Here is a 23,568-nt window from a genome sequence, read left to right as displayed (position 1 = left end):
AAAAAATAGACAATAAGATAACAAATAACCCAATCAACAAATGGGCCAAGGACCTGAACAGACACTTCTCAGAGGAGGACATACAATCAATAAGTACATGAAAAAATGCTCACTATCGCTAGCAGTCAGAGAAATGAAAATCAAAACCACCCTAAGATACCATCTCACTCCAGTAAGATTGGCAGCCATTATGAAGTCAAACAACAACAAGTGCTAGTGAGGATGTGGGGAAAAGGGTACACTTGTACATTGTTGGTGGGACTGCAAATTGGTGCGGCCAATTTGGAAAGCAGTATGGAGATTTCTTGGAAAGCTGGGAATGGAACCACCATTTGACCCAGCTATTCCCCTTCTCGGTCTATTCCCTAAAGACCTAAAAAGACCATGCTACAGGGACACTGCTACATCAATGTTCATAGCAGCACAATTCACAATAGCAAGACTGTGGAACCAACCTAGATGCCCTTCAATAGATGAATGGATAAAAAAAATGTGGCATTTATACACAATGGAGTATTATTCTGCATTAAAAAAATGACAAAATCATAGAATTTGGAGGGAAATGGATGGCATTAGAGCAGATTATGCTAAGTGAAGCTAGCCAATTCCTAAAAAACAAATGCCAAATGTCTTCTTTGATATAAGGAGAGTAACTAAGAACAGAGTAGGGGCGAAGAGCATGAGAAGAAAAGATTAACATTAAACAGGGATGAGAGGTGGGAGGGAAAGGGAGAGAGAAGGGAAATTGCATGGAAATGGGAGGAGACCCTCAGGGTTATACAAAATTACATACAAGAGGAAGTGAGGGGAATGGGAAAAATAACGGGGGGAGAAATGAATTACAGTAGAGGGGGTAGAGAGAGAAGAGGGGAGGGGAGGGGAGGGGGGATAGTAGAGGATAGGAAAGGCAGCAGAATACAACAGACACTAGTATGGCAATATGTAAATCAATGGAAGTGTAACTGATGTGACTCTGCAATTTGTATACGGGGTAAAAATGGGAGTTCATTAGCCACTTGAATCAAAGTGTGAAATATGATATATCAAGAACTATGTAATGTTTTGAACTACCAACAACAAAAAATAAAATAAAACTAGTTGCCAATATACTTTTAAAAAAATGTTTTAATATGTTCCCCCATCTCCCATCCTACTGTGATCCTTATAAACCTTTTTCAAGGATGTTAACTCCAGTATTATGTCTAGAATATTGTTTTTTTCTTCATCAAAAACTGACAGTAGACAAAAATGAAAATAAAAATTTAAGTCTTGTTTATACAGAATAAAAACAGTTCAGACCATAAGAGAGGAAAATTAGATTACAAGAATTCACTTTTTAAAAAAACACAGCTCTTCTGAAAAAGGTGTACTTTTTATTCCTTAATCTATGATCACTTAATCACTATTTCAGGGATTAAGGGACTCTGAACTGCTAAGCAAACCATGACATATTTTATATGCATAGAAGAATTTTATGTGCATAAGATAGGTAATACTTTGACAAATTCACTTTTAAATGTTTTCGACATCAGCTGCTTAAAACTAATTACAACAAAATGACCTGGTACTCAACGGAGACACAGAGAGTGACCTTGGACATGATTAAAAACAGAACAAACATGCAGAAACCTCTGGGTCTGGCATTGTGGGCTACAGAATGCATCCTGAGTTTGTCTGAGGTGATGTGTAGACCTTTAACTATATTAGAGTTCATTCACTACAGTTCTTTCCACTGTGCACTTTTTCATTAAATTTAATCCTTTGGAGTGATTCCTGTAATAGGAGTCTTTAGTATATTGGAAGTACCATAGAAGAGAGTAAGATTCCCGTTATTCCCATAAGCCTAATCATGTTTCTTCTTTAGAAAGTGTAAGATGCATGGCCATCACCCAAGTGAGCTGCTCTTCAGTGACCACTGGGTCATGTAATTTGTCCTTACATGCTCAGGAGAGCCAGCCCACATATGAGCAATGGTAATGGCGTAATAATTTGTTTCTTATCAGGAAAACAGTATTTTAGTTTTTGTTAAAGTCATGCTTATCAAAAGTAATAAGGACTCATCTTGATTTATATATACACCCTTAGGTCTATACAGATAAAAGTATAAGAATATGATCATTTCTGTTCTTTGCAAAGTACTCAGGACTCTAAAAGAAACTTCACAAGCTGACTAAATGCCCATTTTTATACCAATTTATAAATTCAAAAGGTCTCCAAAAAGAAAAAGGAGATACTATTTTCAGCAATCAGTTTTGGATTGGGAGTACTTCTGCCACTCGAAATTTTAATGGTTTTCTCCTTAGGTTTTAAATTCCTTTTACACATTTGTGACATTAGAGACCCTAATAAAATCTTCACTTTAGCTGGCTAGCTCTCTATACATTCATGTGCGTGTGCAGACACACATACACACACAATATGTAATGCTTTCTGGTTTACTTCAAGAAGAAGAATGAAAATGTTTATGCCATTTACCAGTTCTTATGCAGATTTGGTGAATTTCATGAAAACATTTAAGAGTGCAGTAATTTCCCAAAATTTAGTATTTAAATGAAAAATCGGGTCCTAACTGGGCCTATTATATTGACTTCTAATTATGTCATGCACTACTTAACTGGAACAGCCTACCTTTGAAAAGAGGGCTTTTCCAGTCTTAAGGTCAGAGATAGAATCAACAGTCCAAACAATAAATACAAAAATATTTTTCAGTTGGGAATTCTAATACTTCTGTGCCCTCAACAACATTGAATACTGTAGAGTGTCTGATACACCGCACTAAGCACCAGCAAAAGAGATAAGCCCCAGACCTGGTTTTCAAGAAACTTACCATCTTTCGTGAGATATAAAAATATAAATAGGACATTCTAGGATTTTTAAATTACAAACTTCACCAGAGTAGAATGTAAAAAGACAGCATTTAGACGTTTTCAACTGACTTTAAACATTAAAGGCAAAAAGCCAAATACATTGAGTGAAGTCCAGCTCAATATGATAATCAAGTGAACCATGCTTTAGAACCCAAGAAGTTTTCCTATCACCCCAGGAACAGTGAACTAGAGATCCTCTAGATCAGTTAAATCCACAGCCACTTTCAAGAACAGGGTGTCATCTTTAATGTAGGTGTTCTTCGCATTCTCCAAAGTGGAATGAGCCACAAAGCGGGGACAGCCAGATGCAATGTTCATCTCCCCATCAGGTCTTTTAAAGCTGCTGCTATTGGGGTCAGCTTTGAAGGTCTCCATTATGTGGTTCTTTTTGCCACTTTGGTCCAGAAGCATCAGAGTTACCCTCTGCTTAAATGGCCACTGCAAGAGTGAGTCAAACTCTCCTCGCATCACCACAAAGTACAGGGACAGGTGGGTTCCCTTGCCAGACCCATCCCCATTCAGGTATGCTCTGGCACAGAGCCGATAGCCACAGCGGCTGGTGTAGAAAGGTTGACTGAAGATGGACACTATGTGCCCGTCCACTGCCTCCTTCTTCTTCATCTTGTAGTCTGTCACCTTCCAAATGAGCTTTCCATTATAGCAGGCACCCTCCAGCAGTTTAAATCGCTCTTCATTTTTATTCAACTGTGCTTTATGAATATTAATGTGTGCATCATGTTTGTTAGTCTCCCCTTCTAAAACAACTGCAAAGGAAACAAACAAAAGGTTTCATCGCCTGAGAAGTTTCTTTAAAATTTGCCCAAAGTGGAATTTTATTACCTGAAGAGAAACAATAACATTCTGACTCCTAACGATGGTCTGAATTCAATGCCCATAAATGAACCACTTATATTAATAATATTAACTCAGTGAACAGTAAGTCTTGTTTTGCAAACAAAACAAAACACACACGTAAAACACACATATACAAAGAAACGTGTGTGTGTGTGTGTGTGTGTGTGCGTGTTTAATCTGGGGACTGAGCCCATGAGTGCTTGGCTTAATCACTGAGCCATATCCAGTCCTTTTTTAATTTTTTTTTTTATTTTAAGACAGTGTCTTGCAAAGTTGCTTAGGGCCTGGCTAAGGGCCTGCTTAGGACCTTTTGCTGAGGTTGGCTTTGAACTCATGATCTTCCTGTCTCATCCTTCCTGAGTCACTGAGATTTCAGGCACGAACGCCTTGCTAAGAATGTGTACTCTTAAGAGGCTTGCCAAAGTGTAGATCAAATACTGCATTTGCATAGCAAGAATTGACATGGTGAGTCCCATACTCTTCTAATCAGAACTCTTTTAAATAGCCAAACTCTTCTGGTTTTTTGACATCTAAAAATCATCTTATCACATTCTCCCTTAACTTTCTCATTTTCCACTCTCCTTAAAAATCACCACTCCCTGTTCTTGGAATTTCCTGGCCCATTTCTACCCCTTGCTGTTTCCACTCCCCATTCAAGCCTCCCTCATTTTTGCCTGAGCAGCCAGAATCTCACACTCCTTTTTTTACAAATAATAAATTCAGCCATTATTTATCCTGGAGAGATGTGATTATTCTACAAGATGTTTGCTTATGTCATGCATACATGCCGATAAATGAATCACCAAAAGAGAAGTAAAATATTAGACATACCTAATCTTTGATCATTGGTTTCTAATAGGGTAATTTTCTGTTTCATCGTATCAATCGCTTCCATCAAAGGCCTTAGGTCAAATTTATTTTGTTGCTGGTTAACCATTTGTAATAACTGACGCACTTGAGCTTCTAGCCAAGCAGACTTGTCCATGTGACTGGCAAGAACCTTTCCGCAGAAAATGGATCATAACGTTAAAATAACTTTTAAGTCAATATTCTAGTGATGTGTTGAGATTAAAATTTTTCAACTCAAAACATTTGTTACTTAATCAATTAATGAAATGAAAAATACACAATTCAGAAAACTCAATGAGGACTTCAGAGAGACAAGCTCCTAATTACCTTCCTCCTCCTCTCTTATCCCAACTACTGTTCCAAATCTTTGAACCTTTCTTCTTAATTTTTACTCCTCCTCCAGTTTTTCTGTGCTTGTTTCTCTAACCCATCTTTATATGTCTTTCTCTGGTTGTCTCTACTCTTGCCTTATCACTTCCTTCTCTTAGATGCTGCTTTCTAGATTCACTCCTGCTCTGCTAGAAGTCAGAGAGTCCTGCAAACAGACCCACCTATTCCGGCCTGAGCACTGCAAGTGGAACTGAAGGCCTAAAGAGACCTTTGATTGTTCTCTTGGGTGAAAGGGATTAAATAAAACGACCTTGTCCTAAGTGCCTTCATTCTAACTGGTTGGTCTTTGTATTAAACCAATACCAGAATTGAGAAAGTAACATATAATGGATTACTTTTTTCCTGGACACAAATATTTATACACACATAAACATGCAAATATATGTATATGTAAATATACACACACAAATTAAATATGCTGACTAAGTATGAAAATTATATGGCCTAGATTTCTAGGTTTTCTGGGATAAACTAGATTTCAAATATACTAATCATTCTATATGTCTTGAAATCTTTCACTCTGAATTTTTAATCATGATGAAGACATTATTCATTAGGAATCCATGTGTGATTATTTAACATTCATGATTTACAAAGTAATTTTGTTCTATATTTTAATGATGCTTAAAGCATTTTCTCTCCAAGGGAATAGTTTCACTTTGTTCCCTACAAAATGCAGAACTACAGATGCTCTCAAAGAATCTGAAATAAAATAATACTCACCCAACATTAATTAAAACCCTAATTCCCTAAGTTATATGAAAGTATTATATAAAAACTAAATTTTTGACATTTCTACATGTGGTGGGCTTATGAAAAAGATGATCTTTATTAGGAAGTAAATACTGAAGCACGTAGAGGTAAAAGTTTGTAATTTTTGTAGTGTATTATCAATGGTTCAGAAAGAACAAACTCACACACGTGTGTGCACACACACACTTGCTGGAGGGGGAAAGGTGCAAATGAAGCAAATGGGACAAAACATTGACAATGGACAAATCTGGGCAGAGGACATGTTATTTGCACCATCTTATTCTTATCGTATATCTATATATTTAAAATTATTTCCACTTTAAAAGCTCAAAAAAAAAAAGCCAGATATTTGCATTGAGTAAAAAGGCCATTTCTCACCTGGATATTTGAGAGAAAGCTTCCATTTTTGCCAAATAACTGTGAAAACTGCTTGAATTCCTTTTCAAATGTCTTTACAGTTTCTGCTAGCTTCTGGATTTTACTTTCTTTTTGTTCTAGGCTCTTATATAAGTCAGAAATCTAGTAACAGGAATGTGAATGAGAAAAAATGAGGTCATTAAAATGTATACATTCTGGCTAAAACAGTCCTTGCAGTTAAGAATGTGTTTCTAGGAAAAACATACATAAATTCTAGGAAAACATTTGCAGGTGGTTTCTAAAAATCGGACCCACAGAATTTCTCATCAGCTTGTTCTATACTTAACCTATTATGATGGTTCATCTAATAAAATGACATCACTTAGCTGAATTTACTGAACTTGTTCACTTCACCCATTCAAGTACACACTTACTAAACAACCAGAGTACTGATCACCATACCACATTATATATTATGTATATAATATATAACGTATATGTAATAATAACATATGTAACATAAATAACATATATGTATATAAATAAGTTATGTATTATATACATAATATTTAACGTATATGTAATTTATATTATATATTATATGTACATGATTTTAAAGTAATTTTTGCTATATTTTAGTAATGTTTAAAGCATTTTCTTCCCAATTTCTATCATACCCTTATATTTATTAGCTCTTTTAATCTTCAAAGAACCCTATAAGTTAAGGTGCAAATATTTGTTCCACTTTTTTTTAAGAAGATAAAACAGAAGAGGGTTTAAGTAACCCTCCCAGCATATGAACTAGGAAGTAGTAGGCAAAACAAATGAGTAGTCTGTTTACTTAGAATTTGTAATCTATTTGAGGGAAACAACCAGAAACTTAAAAGCAATCCTAGACAACCCTTCTCTTATCCTCACATCCATTCAATCTGGAATGTTTGCCAACTTTTAACTCCTAAAACAGAAGACTACAAACAAAAAAGTTCTTAAAACCTTTTCTCACTTCCTCTCATTTCAACCTTCATTATTTTTCACCTGAGCTGTGACAAACAGCTTCCTAACCGGGCCTACATTACACCTTCTACCCTGACATATACCAGGAAGTTCTGTGGGAACTGGATTGATGAAGATTTCACAGTCCACTGTAACTCCAGCGACTGAATGGGTGTAGGTGCTTGATAAATATTTGTTTAATAAATGAATGCATGAATGCTTTCCTTGTCTTTAGTCAATTCATGCTCCATACTGTGACCAGAATAATATTAAGAGACAAATCTGATCTCATGCCTTCCCCACTTAAATTGTGTGTTCTTCTTTTACAGGTTACACTGGGCCCCCTACTTGATCTGCCCCTGGCTATGCTTTTGGGCTCATGCCCATTCAGAACCTAAGTTTAACCTGGCCATCAAGATTACACAACTCCTAGTTCCCATCAGGCCCTGCTCACTCAAACACTTCCATCTTCATCTAAAACTTTTTAAGTTGGCAGCTTTTTAAGCTGCCATTCAAAGGTACATCTTCTCAGAAATATTTCCTGACCAATACTATCTACTCAGATAACCCTATCTACATTCCACAACACTCTATCTACATTCCTATGTATAACTTATCCTTACCATTCTTACAATTTGCTTTTGTTGTTGTTTTGTTCCTTTTACTCCACTAAACTGTTTCTTGAGGCTATATCTCATTCATTTATCACCAGGGCCTAGCACAGTCCTGGCACACAGAAGGCACTGCATGTGTGCCTGATGAATGCATGCTTAAACTATCATAACAAGCTCTTGACCTTGGGCCTCAGAATCTTCTTTGTAGACCACTGGGGCAGATTTCTACTTAGAACGAAAGCAAAGTCAGCATCCCTTCTCCTTGCCATCACTTCTAACCTTCTCCTATTCTTGTGGAGTCCATCTCATTAATAATTATTAATAATAATTCCTATGTTCCCCACCTTCCAAGTTTACAGCAATCCCTTTCAACCTCAGAATGTCTCTCCATGCTACCTCGTCATCCCATTCACATGAGCCTTCACCGCCACCACTTCTAGCATCTTGCCTCCACTTAATGCTTATTATGTACCAGGCACTGTACTCAGAGCTTAAATAGAGTATGTCAAAGTATGTCAAAGAGAGAGGGAAGAAAAAAAAACCATTAAACACCTACTGCATGCCAGGTAAGAACTGAAAAGTGTGTGAATAGGATATGGTGAGGCTGAAAAGTACACCATGAAGCACACTGGATTTAAAGTCAGAAGAGATGGACTTGAGATTGAATTCTACCACCTATCAGTTACAAACACATCAACATTTCTTTGAGCTTGGTTACATCATCTCTTGAATAAGGAGGTTGTACCTTAAGATTTCAAAATTACCTTCCAGTCCTAAGGTTCTATAATCCTATGAGCCTGTCTGGCCACTGGTAGAAAAACATCTATCTCCAAATAACTTATACTGAACAGAGAAGAATGTAAAAGTAGCAAGATAAAACAGGCAAACCCCAGCAATTCCATGGCCTCCCTTTATCTGTGAATTCGTGAAGACTTACCTGTTCTTCTAATTGAAAGTTCTTTTCTAAAACCAGAAGCATGTGTTCCCGCAAGGCTGAATGTTCATGCTCCTGCAGGTTCCCCCGCTTATCCTTCAAGATTAAGAGAAAAAGAAGTCCAGTGACTGAGAGGCTCCAAAAATAAGAAAAGCAGTGGAATATTTTGCTAATGCAGAAGCTTAGCAACTTTGCTTGCTATAAGAGTTTAAATATGCAACCCTCTCTAGGTGGGTTGCTGGAAAACTGACTCCACCAAGTCTCTTTTCCAGCTTTGGGGTTCTATAGTACCCATGAGGCAATCTTAAACTTACTTACACAGAGAATCTTTACCCTATATATAGCATAAATTAGATGCTATTTCTTTTTTTTCTATTTATCTCATTCTGCTTATGAGATGCATAATATTCTAAAATATGAATATATAATTATATAGTTGGTCCTTTATTGATAAACTCAAAGGTTGTTGTGTTGGGGAATTTGCTATATAAACAATGCTATAATATGCACTGTTGTGTGTGTGTGTTTGTATATGTGTGTGATCACTGTACACTTAAGAAAAGATTTCTGTAATAAATTCTTAGTAGAAGAATTGCAGGGTTAATATATGGGTTCTTTGTGTGTGTGTTGTGTGTGTGTGTGTGTGTGTGTGTGTGTGTGTGTGTGTATGTGTGTGATGCTTGGGATTGAACCCAGGGCCATGTGCATGTCAGGCAAGCACTCTACCAATTGAACTATATGCTCAGCCTTGGGTTCATTTCTAATTTTCATAGATATAATAAAACTACCCTTGAAAACAACTACATACTATAATTTTTTTAGTCTTTGTCAATTTGATGGTGAAATTATATTTCCTGTTATATTTATGTAAGAGTGAAATTGAGCACCTCTTCTTACATCTATCAGTTAACTGGATTTTTTTTTCCTGAAACTGCTCATTTTTTCCTTTGCCTACTTTCCTATTAAGTTGAATAACTTATTCATATGTAATAATTATTTGTATAATAAAGAAAACAACTCCCTTTTTTTTTTTTGGTCTAGTCATGTTGGAGATTCTCCCTCCTCTCCAAATTTGTGGTTTGCCATTTAACGTTATTATTTATGGTATTTTAGAAATCCAACACACTCAGAAGTTTTAAATATTTGTGATTAAATTTATCAAAATGACGACTTCTGGGCCATGGGTGGTGGTACACACCTGTAATCCCAGGAAGCTGAGGCAGGAGGATCCTCAGGAGGCTGAGGCAGGAGGATCTTGAGTTCAAAGCCAGCCTCAGCAATTTAGCAAGATGCTAATCAACTATATGAGACCCTGTATCTAAATAAATATGAAAAAGGACTGAGGATGTGGCTCAGTGGTTAAGTGATCCCACCCCCCAAAAAAGATGATTTCTGATGTTGTACTTAGTCATCTAAGAAAGGGCTTCTTTATTTTAGGGAATGAAAAAATTCAGCCTGGTGTAAAGGCACACACCTGTAATCCCAGTCTCAGCCACTTAGTGAGTCTCTGTCTCAAAATAAAAAGTAAAAAGTGCTTGAGATATAGCTCAGATGTAGAACACTCCTGGGTTCAATCCCCAGTACCTCCCCCTCCAAAAAAAAAAATCCACTCATCTTTTTTCTAGTATTTTTAGAATTTTTTAAATAAACTTTATTTTGGATTTAGATTTTCAGAAAACCTGGAATGATAATACAAAGCAAGCAAGATATATTTAAATGTCTACAACTTTGATCCATTTGAAATCTGTTTAAAGAATTGAAGTAGAGATCAGACTCCATTTTCTTTTATTTTTAATTTGATACATAATTTATTGAAGAATTGTTTTGAAGGCATTTAAAAAGTAACAAATGTAAAGATAAATTTTCAAAGCAATAAAAAAATCTATAAAATAAATTTTAAACATGATTTTAAATCACTTTTCTTCAAAATAATTGGTGATATATAGAAGTACCATAAAACCAAGATTTGTAATGATGGGATGCTGGAAGGTTCCAAAAGGTGATGAAGAAAGTAGAGCCAGAATTAGAAATTATTACTATGATGGTTAATATTATGTGTCAACCTGACTGAGCTACGGTGCCTAATTGTTTGGTCAAAACTCATCTAGGTGTTGCTGTGAAGGTATTTTTGTAGTTGTGATTAACACAATTGGTAGACCTTAAGTGAATATTACCCATGTGCAATGTGGATGGGTCCCATCCAATCAATTGAAGGCCTTACCAGCAAAGAATTAAGATTCCTGAAGAAGCACTGCTTCTAAAGACTACAACACAGAAATTCCAGTGCAAGTTTCCAGATCACTGGCCTGCCTAACCCCCACAACTGCAGGAGCCAATTCCTTAAAACAAATTCTACCCCATGTGTGTGTATTTATATTAAGTTCTGCTTCTCTGGAGAAGCCTAATCTCAAAGTTCTCAAAATTCTATGTCCTTATACATCCTAAATGAAATCAATGAGTATAATGGACTCACCAAGTGAGTTTCAGAATAGAATGCAAGGAAGAAAAAAAGACATCTTCTAGGGCTGGGGTTGCAGCTCAGTAGTGGTACAGTGCTTGCCTCACATGTGTAGGCGCTGGGTTCGATTCTCAGAACCACATATAAGGAAATTAAATAAGTGTCTATCAACAGCTAAAAAATATTAAAAAAAAAAAAAGACATCCCATACCTTTACAGTACAGCCATAGTGCTTAAAAGGACAGTCTTGTTCGGCTTCAGGACACACAGCCAGATGTTCATTCACCTGCAAAACAGACAACCTTCAGCTACAGAGACTCGCCTCTGATTATTCAACTGTCTGGTATAACTGCAGGGAGTCAGGGGTGGCTTGGGAGGAATGGAGGGACCGGGAAAAGAAGAGAGCTGGTAAAAGCTGGGATGAAATCTAAGAGTTCTGAGAGCAAAGAAAAGGGAAGATAGACACACATTTACCATGGGCATTTGCCTATGGAATTTTGTCAAACACCACAATGATTGCTTAAAACTTATCTTATATAGAATCTACAGAGAGGACTATTTAGTCACCTTAGTTCTTGGAATAATCTGCAAACACTTGTTGGGACAAGATACCGGGTACTCAGGACACAAGTTTTCTTCATGATTCTGAAAGAGAGAAAGTGATGAAAAACAGAGAAAGTCTCTTTTGTGGCCTCATAGTGATTGAAGGCTTGTCTCTTTGGGGATATATTTCATGTGTCTTGCTCTCCACAGGAAGTTATGGCTTAGTTCCAAAAAAAGTTTGCTTTCTGAGTGAAAATGAATTCAATTTAAAATTTAAATTTGTTGATTATTCCAAAAGAAGGTCAGAGAGCATGGGGTTCAAAGAAGGCAGCCTGGGGAATTACCAGTGTGGCTGCTCTGGCACATGTGAAAGGTACCCATGGTCTCTTTTGCCTGCCTACATCCAGCCTCTGCAGCTAGATCACACAATCTGGAGTGTAGCCATCCGCGTCACTTCCCTGTGATCCAGGCCTCACGCCACTCCACCCACACTCACACACGGCAGGTGTTCAAGTGCTATTTTTGCCAGTGATCAGTGAACAGAGTCCTGCCGCCAAGAGCCTTTCGAACTCAGATAATCTCACTCTATAGACCTGATTCTGTACATAAATAAATGCAGAAATGTGCTTCTGGTATCCCACCTGCCTCACTGCCACCACTCGGAACACAGCCCCACAGAGACGACTGTGCTTCTTACCTGTAGGTTGATCACTACTACATCCTTTTTGCAATAAAGGCATTTTTCCTCTCGAAACTGACAGTATGCGCTCAAATGCTCCTTCAGGTCTTTCCGGAGGACTGCTTCCCGACAGTTCTTGTTAGAACACTGCACAGCTTGAAGCAAGCACTGCTGAAGGTGGTCCTGTGAGGGGTAACAACAGGCTGCAGAACAGCGTGGTGGGAGGGACCAGCTGGAGGTCCAGTGAGGGCAAGAGAAGAAGGGCCCAGCTGGGCACGAAGACTGGCACAGGGGAGGAGGGGGCAACGTTTCCCCGGCTGTCCCTGAGGCCACCCACTGCATCTGCTAAGGACAGGACATGGAGAGGGCTGCTGGGACCTGAGCTCTGAAAGCTAGCCTTGTCTAGTGGGAATCAGGAGAAGAGAAGGGAAATTCATATCCCATTTGTTTTAGGTGATCTAGGAATCTGCTCATTTTCTCAGGTCAGTCCTGGGATATTTTCCTTAGGTTTGCCAATAACTTGCCAGTTCTTTGAGGACATTTTTTGTTTCTTTTGTTTACTCTCCATCCCCAGCACCTCATACTGGTTTGTGCATAGCAAATGGCAAAAGACAGAAGCAAAAGAAGGAAGGAGAAAGGGGCATCTCCTAACTCAATGAAGGAAAGTAAAGAACTAAGAAGAAGGAAAGGAAGGTGTTCTAGAAGTGGTTAAAAGAGAGAGAGAGAGGAAAACATGAGTTCATGGGCCAAAGGTAACAGGAATGGTCAAACTTATAAAATTAGGAAATATTCTTGCTGGGCACGGTGGTACACACCTGTCCCAGTGGTTCAGGAGTCTGAGGCAGGAGGATCGTGAGTTCAAAGCCAGCCTCAGCAAAAGCAAGGTGCTAAGCAACTCAGTGAGACCCTGTCTCTAAATAAAATACAAAATAGGTCTGGGGATGTGGCTCAGTGGTCAAGTGCCCCTGAGATCAATCCCTGGTACCTTCCCCCACCAAAAAAAAAAAAAAAAATCAGGAAATATTCTTAACTAGAACCTTAGAGATTAAGGACATGATAGTGTTCATTTTACGGTTCTTCATGTTCCAGATTTTTAAAAGCAGGCATATCTCAATAAAAACCATTAGATCATTGCAAGTTCTTGTGATGCTGACAAGGTACCAAAACCTTAGTGAACTTGTCTCCCTGTAAATCTGCTTCAGAGCTGGCAAGCTAAGGCCAACTGGCTGCATCTGGCCTGGCTACTTGTCTTTGTAAATAAAGTTTTATTGAATACCTGTTCATTCACATACTGTCTTGCTTGCTTCTAAAGTGGGAAGGCTGAGTAATTGCAATAGAGACCACCTAGCCTGAAGAGCCCCAAATATTTACTGTCTATCTCTTAGCAGAAGCAGTTTGCTAACCCTTCTCTGAAGGAAAAGAGCAGCTTTTTTCAACAGCAGGATAAAGATGATAGCTATTTTTCTTTGCTTCTGATAATAAGAAACAAATGGTTCTTATTAATCAACATTGAAATTTCCAAATTTCATTGAGACAACACACCCAGTCAATAGTCATCAAAATTCTGCTACCTGTAAGATCCTATACCTTGCCACACAAGGGGGAAGTGGACAAGAAATAAAAGGAAATTGGGTGGAAAGGAAAAAGTAATCTGATAGGGGAGGGACATTTCCAGATGGAGGTAGTTAGGGGTGACCTCTCTCATTTGCGCTCTCTCTCTCTCTTTTTTTTTTTTTTTGGTTGGTACCAGGGACTGAACCCAGGGGGCACTTAACCACTGAGACACATCTCCAGCCCTTTTTTATATTTTATTTAGAGACAGGGTCTTGCTGAGTTGTTTAGTGCCTCACTAAGTTGCTGAGGGTGGCTTCGAACTTGTGATCCTTCTGTCTTAGCCTCCTGAGTCACTGGAATTGCAGGTGTGCGCCACCATCACGCCTAGCAGGAAATTAAAAACAAAACGAAACAAACAAACAGGTTGAAAGAAACTAGCCCCTGTTCTCTAGTAGCCTGTGGTCTGGTCACTAGGGCTGTCTGATATGGGCTTAGTGACAAGAAAGTTGGATCTGAGGCCTCCTTCTAGGCCCCACCATTTATAGCAAGTAGCCAAGAACCATCACAGGAAAGCAAAAATATTCTGGGAGCCTCCAAAGCACTCCCTGGGTTAAGAAAGAAATCATTTACACATTTATTACCTCAGTGCCTGGGGGATTTGGAGGCTTGATAAAGAAAAGGCTGAATCATCTGAAATACGTGTTCCAAACTGTGTGGGTGTAAGGGGAAAATTTCAGCAGCCTCCAGGCAATTCCCTGGAAGCCGGTGATGCCTGAGTCTTCCCTCATTCAGTGTGATCAAACCTGATATGGGCCTGGCAGGGCCACTTTTCCAACTTCCCATTAATAGCCTTCTCCCGCAGAATGAAAGAAATTCGAATCTTTTCACCTACACTTCCCCTATATACCAGGGGAAGTTGTTGGCATCTCATATCAATAGCTCACCTTTAAACCACATACTACTTCTTTCTGGTCTGTGTGATCTGCCTTGGGTCATAACTCTGCAGATCATAACCCACCCTCCACAACAACACACAGCAGATGCTTTCAGGGAGGGACCCTCACCATCATGTTTTTCTGCAGTCATGCCTGGCTCTGACCTCAGGGACTCCAACTCCTTCAGTTACCCCCAAGTGACACAGTCTTGTTTGTGCATTCGTTTTGCCTGGCATGTCCAACACCCTCTGTTTTGGCTCAGTGATCCCTACCAAGTAAAGCATGTACCCCCTGTGTCCTTCCTACACCTTGGTCCTTGGCAGCTATAGCATTGCCACTCACTGTATGACTAGCTGGGAATCCTCTGGGGCTAAGCCAGTGAATTCCTCTCTCATGCTGACCCAGGCACTGTGGCATCAACAGGTTTAACAAATGTCACTTAAAAGAAGGCAAAGGCAAACATTGGTCCTAAGTAAAACCAACCTGGTATCGTCCCAGAATAACCTTGGCATTGCATCCAGGAGCATTTTTGCAATATACGTATAAATTGAGAACTTCTCTTTTGCAGCAATTGTCTTTAAACACCTAAAAGATAAAGATGATAGGTCTTATTCCGATGCTGAACAGCAATGCAAATGAAGCTACTGTAAGTTTGATCTTCAAGTATATCTCTGAAGTCAGGTGGAAACTTCCAGTAGTTGGAATGGAAATATCACACTCATCACCACACTAAAAGAAAAGGCCATCTCAGATAAATACATCCCACAAGGGAGGTAACTCAAGACTCAGTGCAAAAGGCTGCTACTGCTGGGAGAATCACATGGTGAATCTGACCCCACACAGTAAAGGTTAGGAGGTGGAGCTGTGGCCAAGGGTGATGCTTTCAGCTTCCTGTCCCAGGGTAAATCAGAGAATGTCCCTGAAGCCGTGCTGACTTGCTATTCAGCACTAACCAGGAGTTGGCAAACTTTCTCTGTCAGACAGCAAATATTTTCAGCTTTGTAAGCCACATAACAACCATCTCTATTGCCTTATTTCAACTTTTGCATGCAATACTTACAGGAACAGACATGACTGTGTTTCAATAAAACATTTACAGACACTGAAATTTGAATTTCATATACTTCTCATGTGTCACAAAAATTACTCATTTTCTGATTTTTAAAGTAAATTTTTATTTTGAAATTCAACCCCTTTTTTAAAAAAACATAAAACCAAAAACCATTTTCCTAGCTAACAGATCATATGAAAACAGGTGGTAGGCTAAATTTGCTCCAAGGTGTAGTATGCCAACCCCCCACCCCCGCCCTAATCTTGTGGGTCAGACAGACATTAGGTATAGCACAGTCCTCTGAGAAGCATTTGCAAAACCCATCATAAAGAGTTTAGAGAAGAAGCAAGGACATCAGACCAGGTGCTTGGGAAGGCCCCAGAGAAAGTAAAGCTTGGACATCCTGCAACACAATATTAGAGGAAGAAAACTGAATCTAATTAAGGGAAAGCTTAAGAGAGAAGAGCTTCATGATCATAAATTATACAAGAGTTTCTTAGATACAACACCAAAAGAACAAGCAACCAAAGAAATTGGACTTAAAATCAAAATGATTAATTTTTGTGCTTCAAAGTACACCATCAAGAAAATGAAAACAACCTACAGAATGAGAGAAAAATATTTGCAAATCATATATCTGATAAGAAATTTGTATCCAGAATATACAAAGAACTTTTATAACTCAACAATTACAAATCACCCAATTAAAAAGGAGGCAAAGGAGGAACTGGGGATATAGCTCAGTTGGTAGAGTGCTTGCTTTGCATGCACAGGGCCCTGGGTTCAATCCCCAGCACTTAAAAAAAAAAAAAGGGAGAGAGAGGCAAAGGAATTGAATAGTCATTTTTGCCAATAAGCATATGAAAATATACTCGATGTTATTAGCCAAGGGAAAAAAGCAATTAAAACCACAAATGAATTCACTTCATATACAAGGTAAGGCTATACTCAAAAAAGACAGAATAGCAAATTTTTATGAGGTCTGGAGAAATAAAAAAACTAGATACAAGAACCTATATATATACACATATATATCTATCACACACTACACACACACTCACACACACACATATATAATATATATTCCATGTTGTATAATTATATCAAAATAAATTTTACTGTAATATATAACTAAAAAGAACCAATAAAGAAAAGGAAAAAGAGTGAATCAAAAAAAGAAAGAAAGAAAGAAATGGTTCAGTTGCTTTGGAAAACACTCTGGCAGTTTTCATAATGTTAAACATAGAGTATGACCCAGTAATTCCATTCTTAGATAATTAAGAGAAATACATAGGAATACATAAACACTTGTATATGAATGTTTATAGCAGTATTACTCATTATAGTTCAAAAGGGAAACAACCCAAGTGTCCATTAGCTAATGAATGGACAAACAAAAGTGGTATATCTACACAAAGAAATGATATTCAGCAATAAAAATGAATTTGGTACTGATATGTTCTACAACATGGATGAACCTTGAAAACATTACGCTGTAAAATAACCCAGATACAAGAAGTCACATATTATGTGGTTCTACTTATATAAAAATATCCAGAATAGAAAATCCATAGAAGCAGAAACTAGGTTAGTAGTTTACAAGAGCTGAGGATGAGGGAGGGTGGGGAGTAACTACAGCACTGGACATGGGGTTGCTTCTTGGGGTAATGACAATATTCTAGAATTAGATACTATGGTAGCTTAATAATCTGTAAACACACTATAAACTACTGAACTCTACCCTTTAATAGGTAAATTTCATGGTATGTGAATTATATCTCAATAAAGCTGTTCACAAACATATAATAAAAGGAAGTTTTAGGGATCAACCAGATGAAAAGGTGAAATCTAGGCAGGATGCTCCACTTTCTCCCAGCAGCTTGGGGTGGCTAAAGCTAGTGTAGGAAGTGGGTGAGGAAGAAGCAGGAGAGGAGACCTGTGGGGGGAGGTGTGGTCAGCAAAGACCCAGGCAAGCTTCTCTCAAACAGGGGTAGGAGGGTCTGACTTGACCCGAAAACAGAGAAATAGAGGCTCCAAGGAAGGTCCCCCTTGACCACTCTCCTTAAGGTCCAATTCAACCCAGGACGCCAGCTTCTTCTTCACTATCACCCAGACAGATGCTAAGGCAAAGTAGTGATTTTCTTACCTCCTGAGATTTGATAACCTCCTTATCTACAGGGCAGATTGGCACTGCATTTAATTCTCTGGAGAGAAAAATAAAAATAGAGCCAGAATTAGACATTTAACCTCAATTGCTTTTTTAAGAGCAGTCCAGTACTCTAGCTACACTCCATCCCTGGTGGCTGGACCTTGACTTTGCACTTGCTATTCTCTACCCAGAAGGCACCCCTGGGCCCCTCCTTGTTTCAGTCTACCTGAAAAACTCCCATTCATCCTTCAGTATAGAGTCAAAAATGGAGTCCCCCAGACAGTGTTAAATGCCCCTGTCCTTTGCCATAATCTGTCTCCTTCACTTGACTGAGACATTCTAGAAGACATATGGCAGGTCCTTTTCCACACTATACTCTAGCTGTTCACCTCCCTACACTAGAGCTTAGGAGAGCAAGTGCTGAATGTATGAACATGTGAGTAAATAAGAATGTTATTGATAACCCTTTTCAAAGTCAGCAGGATAAAACAACTGCCTTGAGGACCCTATAGAAGCCCCCTTAGAATGCTTCTTCACCTCTCCTGATCTTCAAAATGGCATGACCCAGGCTGCTACAGCTGGGATGTTGAATGTCCCCAAAGGCCCATGTGTTAAAGGATTGGTCCCCAGGCCAGTTCTATTGGGAGATGGTAGAACCTTTGGGAGCTGGGGCCTAGTGGTAGGTCCTTAGGTCATTGGGGGCATGCCCTTGGAGTGGGATAGTGAGACCCAAGCCCCCTTCTCTCCTTTACCTTTGTTTCCTGTCTGATAAGGTAACTGTTTTTTCTCCACCACATGCCCTTGCCTCCATGTGCTACCTTGCCACAGGCCCATAATAACAGGGCCAATTGATCATTTGGGACTGGAATCGCCAAAAATGAGAGCTAAAATAAGCCTTTTCTCATTATAAATTAATTATCTCAGGTGTTTTGTTATAGTGATGGAAATCTGACTAACACAGGGTTTATAGCTGCCCTGGAGTGGGCAGCAGCCATGGCAACAAGTCCTTTATGGATGTGACAGCATCTTTACCTCAAGGAAAGAACAGTCAAGGAAGTTACAACTCAGATGCTGTAAGATACAATCCATTCTTGATAGGCAACTCATGTCAGACTGTGCAACTGGGTCTATTCTGCCATGCAAAATGGGCAGAGTCTGGGTTTTGAGAAAAGGTATATATCATAAGTGGCAAAAAGTGAAGGTTACTCTTTAGGCCCTCACAGAGGACCCCTGAGAAAGCTCCTCCTATCTATTGTGGTTCTGTGGCCAGCGACAGGAATTCCCAAAACCATGATTACAGTTGAGTGGCGCAGCTGACTCTTAGATGCCAGGAACACGCCGCCTGGGTCTGGCCTGCTGTGGCTGGAGCTGCAGGCCCTGCCCACTCACCTCAGGGACAGGATGCAGTGCTGGCAGAAGCGGTGCCCACAACCTGTCTGGTGGGGGTTGTGAAGTACCGAGTGGCAGAAGGCACATTTGTAGCGCTCTTCCAACTGCTCCACAAACTGGTATTCTGTGTGGGGCTCAAAGTCCAAGGAGATGGAGTTGCTGGAATTCTGGCGGATGAAACCACAGGGGGCTCCTCCTTGTTCTTCTGAGAAAGCCATTCTGGGGAGTCGGGGGAAGAGAAGGAAAATTAAGTGTGAAAACATCCAAACGATACAGCCACCAAGTGTTCAATTACTTGTTTCAAAATTAGTGAACATCACCCGCACGCTCATTCTGTTATGATCTGTTGACAACAATAATAACTTCCTGCTAATGGGGAGGCTCCTGCAAAGGTGAGATGACCTTGGGGTACGGGCCAGGAAGCTGGTCCAGATGACCTCTAGCAAGATTCTCTGAGACTTTAGCTCTTTGTTCATTAACCTTTTATAGGATGCTACATTGTCATGTCAGTTTGGCCACATGTTTGGATAAAATATTGCCAGGGGTTAAGTACATTATAAGCAAACTATTATGGGTTTTTCTTCCAAAATTGAGAGAATTGAAACAGATGTTTTGTTAAAAAAAAATTCCAGAAGCAAATGTCTTATACACAAATACATTTCTTACCATCAATCTTGATCTCCCCTCGCTCCCTCACACACACTTTCTTCCCACTCCTCTATCTTAACAGACTGAATTTTTATCTCCCCCTGGCCCCCCAAATTCATGTTGAAATCCTTACCCATGAGGTGATGCAATTAGAAAGTGTAGGCTGAGGAAGGTAATTAGGTCAAGAGGGCAGAGCACGCATAGTGACTTTATAAAAGAGGCCAGACAAATGAATTAAACAGACACTTTTCAAAAGAAGAAATACAAATGGCTAACAATAACAACAACAACAAAAAAAAACATGTTCAACATCTTTAGCAATTAGGCAAATGTAAATCAAAACTAAACTGAGATTTCGTCTCACACCAGTCAGAATGGCAGTCATCAAGAAGACAAATAATAATAAATGCTGGAGAGGGTGCAGAGAAAAAATAAATTTTTATACTGTTGGGATTATAAATTAGTACAAACACTATGGAAATCAGTATGGAGGATCCACGAAAGACAAGGGATAGAGCCAACATATGACCCATTGTATCACTCCTCAGTATTTATCCTAAAGAATTAAAGTCTTCATACTTCAGTGATACATGCATACCCACGTTTGCAGCAGCACAATTCACCATGACCTAACCATGGAACCAGTCTAGTTATCCATCAAATGAAGCAAATGTGGTATATATACACAATGGAGTTTTATTTAGCCATAAAGAAAAATGAAATTATGTCATTTGCAAGAAAATGCATGGAACTAGAGAATGTCATGTTAAGTCAAATAAGTCCAACTCAGAAGGTCAAGGGTTGTGTTTTCTCTCATATACGGAAGCTAGAGAGGAAAAGGAAAAGAAAGATGGGGTGGATCAAAGGGAGATCAATAGACGACAGGGACCAAAGGGTGGGAGACAGGCAGGGAGGAGGGAAGTTACATTGTGTGCAAGTATGAGTATCTAACGACAAATCCCATCATTATGTGCAACTATAACACATCAGTAAATATGTGGAAAAATAAATAAATGAAAAGCTTCTTCACCCTCTTGCTGCAAACAATAAATCTGCAAAGTGCAAGAGAGGGTCCTCATCAGAACCCAACCATACTGGTACCTTCATCTCAGACTTAGAATACCCAGAACCATGAGAGTGAAATTTCTGTTGTTGATAAGCTCCACAGTCTATGGTACCTTGTCAGAGATAGCAATCCAACCAAGACCAGTGCCAAGTTGCATCATTTCTCACCTGAATGAAAAAGGAAACCATTAACTGCTTCCTCCTCCAATTCATTTTCCATGCTACCTAGCCAGAGTAATTATTTTCAAAATTCAAGTATGATTTAAAGTTATCGCCCTTTGTCTCTCAGGGGCTTCCCCAATCTCTGAGGGAAAGTCTACAGTGCTGAACACGCTACAAGGCTGTATCCTTCCCACCTAGTGGCATCCTGGTCTCTCTCGTCCTTGCTTTCAGCACTCCTGCCATGTATGCATTCTTTTGGTTCTTTTAATACACTTCACAGGGCCTTTGCAAGACTGTTGCCTGTGTCTGGAACATCTTTGTCTCTTTCCAGTCTTCTTCACTTGATGAACTTATACTCCAGGTGTGACTTTCAAGAGTCATATATTCAGGTTAAGCTTTCTCTTCTCCTCCTGGTCTATGACCAGTTTGTAAAACATGTATGTGGACTTCAGAGAGGGTTGGGAATATGAATAGATGAGGAACAAGGTTTTTTACTACATCATGAAAATCACTACATTTATTTAAAAATGAATGCATTATCAATTAAAAAATAAATAAATATAGAAAACAAAAGCTAAACATCCACTAAATCACATCACTTATAGAACCAGGTTTCGCTCCTCCAGTGCAACACTTGGTCTGACATTAGACAGCATTGGTGCAATTTTTTGATTTATGTTTGTGTCCCTCAGTGACACACAGTTTACATCTGGTCTTGCTCCTCATTGTATTCCCATATCTAGCATTATGCCTGGCGTGGAGAACAAGTCAGCTATTCCCTGAAATAATATTTTTAATTCTACAAAACATTGAAAAACCCTCAATAGCGCAACCTCATTAGTGCTGGTCTCTAATGTAGCCTTTTTTAACATTTTGTGTGTGTGTATGCAAGATGCCCCCCTCTTTGAAAATGTCATGTAAACTTTAGATCTTCACACACACACACACACACACACACACACACACACACACACACACACACACACCAGCAGATTTCTGAACATTTTAGGACCTTGGGAACATACTAGTTCTTCCCAATTGAGAATATTCTAGCCTTGCCAGCAGAGGTTACTTTGGGGCACCGTGTAGAAATGTGCTTTCAGAATCTGGCTAAAGGTTAAAAGACGGGAGGCCTTTTGGAGTGGTTACTGGAGATACTACCCCTCCACATGGCCAGGGTCGAGAAGGCCTGACCTGCAGACTTGCTTGGTTTGGCTGCTCTGGAGATCCTTATGACTCTGCTGGGCCTGGGAGCAGCTGCAAGCTCAAACAAGCCAGGGGAGAGACACACAGCCCCGTTGGCCACCCAGCTCTGCTTGGGTCATCTGCTTGCCTTTCTTTCCTATGTAACCTGTCTGGCTTCTCTCCCTGCCAGAGAGGTGGAAATCTGGAGTGTGGCTGGGGAGAAAGGAGCAGAGTAAACAACTGGCTTCTTTAGGCAAATAAGCTTTGTCCTTGGAGGATTCTGGCAGACCAGGGGACTTTTTTTTCAATCCTGAGGTTTGAGACCAGAACCTACCCCACCTCTTCCCTTTAGCATGTGTTTCCTGTAAATCTTGACAGATGAGAGGTGAGTGTTATTATTCCCCTTTTAACGTGGTTTGTTCTTGGTACTTAACAAAGTTTTAATTCTGAAGATGAAGAGGTATGCCTCTTTGCATGATTTTCACGCACAACCCTAATAACCAAAAAGCCACCTTTCTCTGAGAAAACTGCAAGAACCAATCTCCCACTGCCTTAACCTGCCCTGTGGTCTCTAGTCTCAAGGAAGGATGACATTTCACATCCTACACCCTTAGATCATGTTCTATGACCCTCTGGGATTCTCTTCTAAGACAAAAATCATGCCTGTGTCACACAGCATCTAAATATGGAATCTTGGAGATGCACCCTAAAGTTAACAGACTCATTCAGTCTCTAGAACAAGCAGGGAGATGTACAAAACTCAGTTCAGTTTTCCTCCACTACATTCTGTCTTCTTTCCCAGCACAAGAATCTGTTGCACTCATCTATATGTCCATCTTTCTCTACAACAGCAGTTCTCAAACTTTGTGGTCTCAGGACTCCTCCCCTTTCACATTTAGTATGGTTTGACTATAAATGTGTCCCCCAAATTCCTATGTTGGAACTTAAGATCCAATGTGATAATACTAAGAGGTGGGGCTTTTAGGAAGTGATTACATCATGAGGGTAGCACCCTCATGAATGGGATCAGCAACCTTATAAAGGGGCTGGAAGGAATTAGCAAGACATTTTGCCCTTCTATTCTCCTGTCATGTGAGGACACAGCAAAAATGTGCCACCTTAGAAACAGAATAGCCCT

At 39.4% G+C, this 23,568-nt stretch overlaps 1 protein-coding gene across 2 annotated transcripts in view; it reads right to left on the bottom strand.

Annotated features, from left to right (window-relative positions):
- Positions 1-1,107: 1,107 nt before the first annotated feature.
- Positions 1,108-23,568, bottom strand: part of Traf5 (TNF receptor associated factor 5) — a 42,868-nt gene continuing 20,407 nt past the window's right edge. For both annotated transcript variants that reach the window (XM_021729191.3, XM_078022771.1), the window contains exons 2-11: positions 19,371-19,589; positions 17,979-18,036; positions 15,265-15,366; positions 12,311-12,475; positions 11,638-11,715; positions 11,282-11,356; positions 8,616-8,708; positions 6,093-6,233; positions 4,554-4,722; positions 1,108-3,631 (exon numbers count right to left, since the gene is read on the bottom strand). In XM_021729191.3, coding sequence (XP_021584866.2) covers positions 3,054-3,631; positions 4,554-4,722; positions 6,093-6,233; positions 8,616-8,708; positions 11,282-11,356; positions 11,638-11,715; positions 12,311-12,475; positions 15,265-15,366; positions 17,979-18,036; positions 19,371-19,588 — 1,677 coding nt within the window. In that variant the 5' untranslated portion in view covers position 19,589 and the 3' untranslated portion in view covers positions 1,108-3,053. The remainder of the gene's footprint in view (positions 3,632-4,553; positions 4,723-6,092; positions 6,234-8,615; positions 8,709-11,281; positions 11,357-11,637; positions 11,716-12,310; positions 12,476-15,264; positions 15,367-17,978; positions 18,037-19,370; positions 19,590-23,568) is intronic.

This window comes from Ictidomys tridecemlineatus, chromosome 10, assembly GCF_052094955.1.
Source record: "Ictidomys tridecemlineatus isolate mIctTri1 chromosome 10, mIctTri1.hap1, whole genome shotgun sequence".
NCBI lineage: Eukaryota > Metazoa > Chordata > Mammalia > Rodentia > Sciuridae > Ictidomys > Ictidomys tridecemlineatus.
This window is presented reverse-complemented; position numbering and strand designations above follow the sequence as displayed.